Genomic DNA, 8721 nt, shown 5'->3' on the forward strand with positions numbered 1-8721 from the left:
GCTGGAGAACCCCAGCCCAGAGCCCAGGGAAGTGCTCCTACACCCTGATAACACACTCAATGTGCCCTGACTCTTACAGGATCCCCCGGGCCTTCCACACGCTGTTCTCTCTTCCTGGAATGCCTTTCCAGCCCCTCACACAGACAGCGCCTATTTATCCTTCATTTTGGAGCCAGACTAATGTGGGTTGGAATTCCTGCTCTAATATGGCCATTCAACCTTTCTAGGCCTCAGTTTTCTCATCTGCAAGATGGGCTGCTAGCACCTCTTCAGCAGGGCTGCAGGGAGAAGCCAAATGGGCCCCAGATGGAGAAACACCGGGTCCATGCAGTCGGGTGGGGGCTCCCACTGCCGCCATGCTGAGATGACGGTTGCCACTCTGGGTGCCATCCAAGAGCCTCAAAGGCCACATTCCCAAGCCCGTTTTGTTTTCATTTCTTCCATGAAGGAGGGTTACCCAAAAAGCAGATTCTAGAGAACTAAGGACTTGCTGCTAACACAGATGCCTATGCCAGTGCCGGGAGGGGGTCGGGAGGGGAGGGCTCCTGGCTCCTTTGTCTCCCCGAGAGGCAGCTCGTGACTCAGGCTCCAGCTGCCTGTGGGAGGGAGGGGGCACCCAGGCTGAGGTCGCCAGGGAGCGGCATGAGTGGGGGGACGATGGAAGTGGTGCGGGGAGCTGGGGTGTAGCCTCCCGTCCCGCCGCACCTTCTCCCTGACCCTCCCCTGCCTCGGAGTCAGCGCTCAGGACATCACAGCTGGAATTACCTGAATTACCCGCATTACTCTCCCCCTGCAGGACCCTCCAAAGGCCCCAGTGAACATGCAAATCTGGAGCTGGCCACTAAGGACAGGGCTCAGCGGAGGCCACACAGCGCGTCCACCCACCTGGAACAGGCCCGCCCTGTCCCGCCGGCCTGCCCGGTCCTGGACACGATTCTAAAGTCGGCTCCTAGCCCGAGGTGGGGGAGGCGTTTTGCGCTCCTCCACATAGACATTTCGCCCCAAAGTCGGGGCCATGCCCTGCATCCAAGGCCTCTCCTGGCACGGGACACACGTGAGGACGGGAGCCCCGCGTGAGCGTGGAGGTGCGGGGTTTGGAGAGGGCGCTGTGGGTCTTGGTCCCGCCGTTCACCGGGTCCCGCCCTTTCTCCCCGCCCGTCGGCCTGGAGCCCCCGCCTGCTACTTGCCCTGGCCCCGCCCCTTCCCTACTCCCTTGAGACTCGGGGTCCCTCAGCCCCTCCTCTCTCCCCGACCCCGCCCTCAGCCGCGCCTCTCGTCCTGGTCCCACCCTCTCCGTCCCGCAGCCCAGCTCCCCGAGCCAGGCGGCCGGCGGCGGTCGAGGTGCCACCTGCTGGGCTGACCGCAGGAGTCGCGGAGAGAGACTTTCACCTGCCCTGGAGTCGCTGTCATCTTCCTAGATCCCAGACTCTCTGCAGCTCAAGGGAAGGAGGAGATGTTCAGAAGCCCTCTGGGCCCCGGGACCCCTGTAGCGTCCCCAGGGCAGCTTCCCCCCTACAGAGCCCCGGGAAAGAGCTTGGGCTGGGAACGTGGTCATGTGTCTTCCTGGCTCCTCCCTGACCCTTTTTCTTCGCGTGACCCTGGGCAGTCGTTCCTACCCGGCCCTCACCCTCAGCGCCAGGTCAGGACCAGGCAGCTGGGGAGAGGGCACAGCTTGGAGAGAGGTCAGATTTCAGCCCTGAGTGAGGAAGAATGTGGCCTGAGCCACCCACAAAAGAGCAAATGGGAGTGAGTTCCCACCCTGTGCCAGAGGAGTGCCAGAAGGGTCCCGGAGGCTCTCAGAGGGAACGGGACAGGGAATGGTGAGACGCTACATGGTGTGGCTGGAGAAGCACCTGGGTTCCCTGAGGATGGGTGCCCTTATGTGCCAAGAAGATTCTGAGCCTCACCTGGCACTCAGAGGCCATGGTGCCCAACCCTCTAGCTCCCCCTGCCCCTGTGGCCTGCTTCCTGACCCCTTCTGTGCCCTCTCCTCTGTACCTTTTTCCGCAGTCCCTTGGGCCAGGAATGCCCATTCTCTGCCTCATTCCAGTAGGAAAATTGGGCAAGACTCAGGGCATACCTCCCACGGTCCAAAGCATGCTCTAGACGCTGGATTAATGACCTCCCTGCTTGGGGCATTCCCGGGGTCTGGCAGGGATCGCCAGCCCTGTCCCTGTGTCTCACTCCATCTCTCCCACTGCACTAGGACCTATTGGTGGGGCCTGAGGCCACCCTCCAGGTATTGCCCAGAATGGCCCTGGCACAGAGCGGGTGTGTTTGGATCTGGTGTGATCAGTGGGACAGTAAATGGATGAGCGGTGGGAGTGGTAACTGCCGAGACTAGAGCTTCAGACCAGCTCTGGGAAACTAGCTTTCCAGGAGAATTTCTGAGGGTTGGGGGCTCCGGGCAGGAAGTGTCTGCGTCCCAGGGAAGGATGGGATGGAGGCACTCCAGGATGAGGACCCGACTTGCCACATGACCTCTTTAATCTCCGACAGCTGGTTGGCCCTTGCGCTCCATTTAGAAGACGAGACGGGCTCGGAGAGATGCCACCAGCTTCTAAAGGCAAGGGCTGTGTGGGGCCATCCTTGCTGAGACAGCAGGAGGTAAGGGGTCAAGTCCTTCCTCCCTGGCCTCCCCAGCTGGGCCTCCCCACCCCCACCAGGAGCCCAGAGCCCAGGGCTGCTGGGCAGGAAGTGAAAAGTGCCTGCAGGAAGCCCCAGGAGGAACTGAGACTTGAGCCAACCCCGCCTCCACCTGCCTGGGCCCTGGGGACCCCGGGGAAACCAGACCCTCCTTCAGGAAAAACTGGCCAGAAACACAGGCTTGGGGGAGGGGCAGCTGGTTCCCACCCAACAAGCAGTTTTTCCAAAGTCTATCTTGGGTGCCTCTTACAGCCAAAAGAGACCAGTTGGGAAAGAAATCTTTGAGTAGTGATGTAAACAAGACGTAAAGCCTGGAATCAATCCCTGGAGTCAGCACTTCCAAGGAGGGCACCTGGGCCAATGACCTTCTGGACAGGGACAGGAGCCTGGGTATGGCCCAGCTTCACCACTGCTTAGTGGCAGCTTGGGCCAGATCCCTTCATCTCCCGGGCCTCGTTTTTCCTATCTGCAAAATGGGACATCTAATCCCTGTTCATGGACATGAACAGAATTTAGATTTTCAGGAAATCAGATTTTCGGCAGATCAATTCAACCAACAGGGGCCATAAAAAAACTCGGGCAAAGATTTATGTCGAGGAGGTACTCCTGCCTCAGCTACAATAGCAAAAACCCAAATCAACCAAAGGCTCAAGCGGAAAACTTTACAAATATTGAAAATCGTGTTTGCAAAGTATTTAAAGACAAGAGAAAACTCACCAAATATGGCAGCCAAGATATGAATTTATGTAATTACAATTACATAGAGAACCCACCGGTTATGGGTCATTTCTCCATAGACTCCACCCTGGATCACTGTCGAACTTTCCAAAATGTCAACAAATCAGGTCTCGATTTTGTTTTTAGGTTTATTTATTTATTTTGAGAGAGAGACAGAGAGAGTGACTGGGGGAGGGCCAGAGAGAGAGGGAGAGTGAGAATTCCCAAGCATGCTGACAGCATGGAGCCCGATGTGGGGCTTGAACCCATGAACTGTGAGATTGTGACCTGAGCAGAAACCAAGAGTCAGACACTTAACCGACTGAGCCACCCAGGCGTCCCTTTTTTTTCTAATGAAAAAAACAAAACACAAAACCCTTTTTTAAAGCAAACAAATACCCATGCCCTCCTCCAGGTGCTGTCATTAAGGTCAAATGCAGTAACTTCATGAAGACTCCTTCGAAAGCACTGCCCGGACAGAGAGCCAGGGACTGGAAACCCCTGGGCGGTGGGGTCCCTGACTGGGGCCTGGGGGAGACTGGCCCCCTATTTGCCCACCTCTCCCCCCGCCTCTGCTCCCGGTTCTTCTCCCAGGAAACTTGCTTCTTCTGGGCCTCAATTTCTTCATCTATAAAATGGAGGGAGGTGGGGGTAAGGATTCTTTAAGGTTCTTTCCAGTTCTTCTCCTCTAAGGGCCATAAGCCCAGAGGAGCACTTTGCATCCAACCCCCCATTTTTCAGAAACGGAAACCGAGACCAGAGGGGAAGCTGGGGTTTGACTGGGACACAGCGGTGCCAGAGGTTTGCATGTCTGGACCCCAGAGGGGTTTTACGTACTTGTTTTACCTCCAGGGCCCGGTCCCCCACTGCGGTGGAAAAGGTGAGTGGGAGGTAGGAGTGGCCAGGAGGAACAGCTCAGACTCCCCGGTCCCGAGTTGAAGGGGACTGGATGTCTGGGCCTGCTTCCCACCCTCCTGCCTCCCGCCAGCCACCTGACCTTACCCCAGCCACCTGGCAGCCTGCGGGTAGGGGCACTTGGGATGCATTCAGGGAGGGAGTGGCTAGGAAGACTTCAGTGTGAAGGTCAGGGTCCTGGAGGCTCCAGACCATCTTCTGGGCTGAGAAGGGGGGTGGGCAGGAAGGGTGAAGGTCTGCCAGGAAGGTCAGGGAGAGGTGGGCGGAAAGCATCTGATGCGTGCAACAGAGCATGGCCAAGGCTCTCCAGTGAGACAAAATGGTACCCAAAACTCCGTCTTCTGACTCCTAGTCCACGCTTCTTGTGAGGGCGCTAAGCGGTGACAAGTCCCAAGGACTGTCCAATCCGGTCAGGAGTTTCTAACCCTGTGTTGGAGGGCCGGTAGGAGAGGCAGCACCTGACCAAGTGTAGCATCGTCCACAACTAGAGGAGATGGTCTCAGCCTCGGGCCACAGAGCAGGGGGCACTGCTGTGGGAGGAGCAGTTCCCCTAGGACAATGGGTGATCCCAGGGGCTGGCATAGAATGGCCAAGTGACCCCAGCACTTGGGGCCTAGCTTGAGGAGGGTGGACCACAGACAGAGGGGAGCTCAAGGGACATCAGGTCCCGCTGGTTCAAGGCCACAGCCCCGCTCTGGCTTCTGAACAAAGGAACCTCTTGCAGGTTCTGGGCCTTTCCCTAGGTACAGCTGAGTGTGCCTTGAAGGCAGCTGGGACCCCAGGTGGGGTCTCTGGGGAGATTTTCGGCAGTGTGCCTTCATCATGAGTTTGCAGTCTAGCCCCAGAGGGGCTGTATGCCTCCTCTCACGGTGCAAGCTGGGGGCTCTGGAAGCTGCTACGAGGGTGAAAAGGGCATCTTAGGTCCTAGAAGACTGGGCCAAGCGCAGGGTTGACCCTGGGGTACAGATACCCGAGAATCAGCGCAATCCAGGCTCTTTGTCAAAATCGCCTTCTATTAAACCCTGAAGCAAACCCCTCAGTTGGTTACTCATCGCTGCCATTTGCATCAGCTTTAAAGCAGGACAGCTCCGAGAGCAAGTATTAAAGAAATACAACACCCAGCTACAAATTAAGCATCCTCCTACTCAATCATTTTCCTAGATTCATTCTGGCTTACGGTGGCTTCCCTGCACTTAAAGAAAAACCTCCTACACAGAGTGCCCCAGCCACACAAAGGCACAGGAGCTCAGCCACCACCTTCGACGGCGGCCAGAGATGGTCTGGTTTTAAGCCACACGCTAATATGCCATACAACGCGCTGCCTTCTGAACTCTGCGATCTGTAGTCTGTGGTTCTGCAGGGTTAGCTGGGGACCAGCCAGGTTCCCAGAAAAGGGGCAGGTGGGCACTGCAGTCAAGAGCTGAATCCAACCTCCAGGCCCCTGGCTGACAGCTCACAGGGAGGACAGGGGCCGCTTCCTGCCCCCTCCGTCGCTACTGTTGTTCAGGGCCAGCAGTCTTGGTGGTCACCAGCTCAGTGGAGCCCAGCTCTGTGGCTGGCACAGGGACGCTGTGGGCAGGTGGGGTGTTGGCTGGGTCTTCTCTGGGTGGAGGCCAGACGGGAGCTGTGGCATCAAGGGGTTTCGGGGGATGGATGATGACATCGTCCAGGGGCTCTGGCGGGGGGGGGGGGGGGCAGGGAATACAAGGTCAGGGTTGCATCATAGCCTTCCCCCACCCCCCTCCTGTTCTGGAAGCTCCAATGGAGAGATAAGTCATGAACTCCCCCCTGCAGGGGTGGGGAAGGGTGGCACGTGATGGGCCCTCAGGACAGGAAGCGCAGAGGGCGCTGGCAAAACGAGGAGCGCAGGGGGAAGTGTGGGAGCCCTGTGTCTCTTGCTCAGAGGGCTCTGGGAGGCTACAGCTGTGTCCCTCACTCCGACTCAGCCTGAGGTCCTCAGAGCCCGCCCTGGTGCCCCGCGCACCCCCCCCCCCACCTCCCCCTTTCCACACTGCCCCGGGGTCCAGTCTCCCACCCACTGCCCCCACTCCCGCAGAGCTCACCGTGCGGGTGCGGGTCCGGGTCCCCCGGGGGAGCCGCCGCGCGCAGGCGCCGCCGCCGCCGCCGCCACCTCCAGCTCAGCAGGCCCACCAGGACCAGGGCCAGCGCCAGCCCCAGCAGCGCGGGGGCGCCGAAGAGCAGCGCGGGCAGAGGCAGCGCGGCCTCGGCCTCGGTCTCGGCGGCGGCCCCCGCGCCCACCGACTCCTGCGGCTGCAGCGCGGTCCCCGGCGCCAGGCTGCCAGGCCCGGCTGCTGGCGGAGCGGACGGGGAGAGAGAGCAGGGGGCAGGGGGCAGGGACGGCCGGGGAGGGGGAGGGTCGGGAGGAGGCGAGGCTGGGCCGGGGAGGGGAGGGAGGGCCGGGCGGGGTGGACAGGGGAAGGGAAAGAGAGGGGGCGGTGAGGGCCACGTGGTGACCGCTGGTCCCCATCCAGGTCCCTGCTTACGGCCCCCCATCGACCCAGTCGCCCCCTCCCCACCCATCCTGGGGCAGATGGGGGCCGTCCCTGGGGCTCTGGCAGCGGTGGGGCAGCGGTAGCAGGAACCTCCTCCCCCTCCCCAGGGCTGCCCCGCTGACCAGCTGGCAGAGCGGGTCGACTCTTACCCAGTCCGGGTTCTGGCGTCCGGAGGAGCCTGCAGTCCACGCACTTTCGGACCAGAGGGTCAAAGCACTTGTCCACCACACACTTGGTGGGGGCTGCCCCCTCCCTGCCCCGCAGGCCCCTGGCACCTCTCCTCTGGCTGCCCATGCTGCCTCGCACACAGCCGGGACTGAGTCTGGCTTCAGCAGCCAGAGGAGGAAACCGGGAGGGGCCCACCCACGGTGCCCCGCCCTCCGGCCTGCTGGGGTGGGACCACTCTCCGCCAGGGCCCCGAGGCCCTGCACCCCACACCTTCTCTTCTACCTGTGGTTCCTCCATTCAACCACTCAACCATCACCCCCAGATGCTGGGCGGGCCACCCTCTGCTGGGCGCTGGGACCGCGCTGGGCTCAGATGGGGGCCTTCTCTCGGACAGCAAAGGATGGGCCCCTGTAGTCAGGACACAGACCTCTGGGTGGCCTCCCCTGTCCTTCTCCCCAAGGCCAGCCCACAGCCTGAGACAATCCCCAACCCCCATGTCCCCCCCACCTCACCTGCCTCCTCTTCTGGGGGAATTTCCTGCTCTTCCAGGGCAGAGCGGGTTCAGTTCTTCGAATGTTAGGGAAAGACAGTGCCTCGCAGCAGCAGACATGGAAAGAGAGGGAGGCTTTGTAGAGGAGGTGATGAGGAGGAGGTGTTCGCCAGATGGAGGGGGGTCTAGGGGAGCATAACAATTGACGGGCCCAGGGAGTTCTGGATTAGAAGGCTGGGCCCTCAACTGAGGGCTACGGAGCTTTGGCTGAGGGCACTGGGGAACCAACCGTGCAGGACTTTAAGCAGAGAGTGTCATAGTCAGATCTGCGTGATAGTGGGGACCCTCTGGCTGGAGTAGAGAGCACAGTCAGGATAGGGGGAGGGTAGCCGAGGGTTCGAGGACAGACAGCTCCGTCTCCAGATCCTAGGCAGGAGAGAGACTCAGACGGACAGATGAACAGACAGACCAAGACCCCGTGGGCAGCCTGCCCATCCCAACTCCTTTCCCCAGGGCTGTGTGTACCCTGGCCTGCTTGCCACTGTGTCTCACGGAGGTCCCCTCTGTCTGTCTCTATTCTCCAGTGTTTGGGTTCCCCCACCTGTCTGTCATCCACGTCTCTCTCAGATTGAGCGTCAGACATACGCACAGGCCCCCTCTGCCTTCCTTGACACCTGCTGCCCCTTCCCTGGGGGCAGGGGCTGGCAGAGGGCCTCAGCACGGATGTGGTGGGCCATACCAGATCCCTAAGCACTCAGGTCTGGGGTGGAGGGGCACAGAGGCAGGAATTACTGTCCAGGGGACAGGGCAAGGGCTTGGGGGCAGGAGTAGATCTTTAGCAGCTGCAAGGGTGTAGGGAAAGCTTCCAGGCAGAGACTGGCAAGGGCAAAGGCAGAGAGAGGTGAGAGCGGACAGCATGGCCGCTGCCTCAGGGGATGCTGCAGAAGGATGGGGGGGGGGGGGGGGGGGGGAGGCAGATGGGCCAGGCCTCAGACCTCAGGCTCCTGGGCAGTGAGGAGCCCCAGGAGGTGCTGGAGAGAAAGGAGAGCCTCTCTGAACTCTGCTTTAGAAGGGGCCTTCTCTCTGGCTGCTGCAGAGTTGGAGACAGGACATCATGGACCAGGGAGGGGAACCATCTGGAAGCTGTTTAGGAGCTGGGAGTCTGGTTGGCTCAGTCGGTCGAGCATCCAACTCTTGATTTCGGCTCGGGTCATGATCTCACGGGTTCAGGAGATTAAGCCCCACGGAGCCTGTTTGGGATTCTCTCCCTCT

At 60.3% G+C, this 8721-nt stretch overlaps 1 protein-coding gene across 3 annotated transcripts; it reads right to left on the reverse strand.

Annotated features, from left to right (window-relative positions):
* Window positions 1–3494: 3494 nt before the first annotated feature.
* Window positions 3495–8403, reverse strand: TNFRSF13C (TNF receptor superfamily member 13C). Of its 3 annotated transcripts, none has more exons than XM_053226864.1 (4): window positions 7472–8403; window positions 6941–7367; window positions 6342–6671; window positions 3495–5953 (listed from the first exon to the last, which is right to left on the reverse strand). In XM_053226864.1, the coding sequence occupies exons 2-4, from the start codon at window positions 7254–7256 to the stop codon at window positions 5772–5774; spliced, it is 828 nt and encodes a 275-aa protein (XP_053082839.1). In that variant the 5' UTR covers window positions 7257–7367; window positions 7472–8403; the 3' UTR covers window positions 3495–5771. The 3 variants fall into 3 exon arrangements, with proteins under 3 accessions (XP_053082839.1, XP_053082840.1, XP_053082841.1); XM_053226865.1 differs by having other exon boundaries at window positions 6342–6590; window positions 7472–8401; XM_053226866.1 differs by having other exon boundaries at window positions 6342–6587; window positions 7472–8399.
* Between the last annotated feature and the right edge of the window lie 318 nt (window positions 8404–8721).

This window comes from Acinonyx jubatus, chromosome B4 (genome assembly GCF_027475565.1).
Source record: "Acinonyx jubatus isolate Ajub_Pintada_27869175 chromosome B4, VMU_Ajub_asm_v1.0, whole genome shotgun sequence".
NCBI classification, from domain to species: Eukaryota; Metazoa; Chordata; class Mammalia; order Carnivora; family Felidae; genus Acinonyx; species Acinonyx jubatus.

Coding starts and splice junctions, on each gene's coding strand:
- TNFRSF13C (XM_053226864.1), bottom strand. CDS start 7,256: ATGGAGGAACCACAGGTAGAAGAGAAGGTGTGGGGTGCAGGGCCTCGG. Junction 6,672..6,940: donor GACGCCAGAACCCGGACTGG/GTAAGAGTCGAC, acceptor TCCCCGGCCCAG/CCTCGCCTCCTCCCGACCCT. Junction 5,954..6,341: donor CCCGGACCCGCACCCGCACG/GTGAGCTCTGCG, acceptor CCCCCCCGCCAG/AGCCCCTGGACGATGTCATC.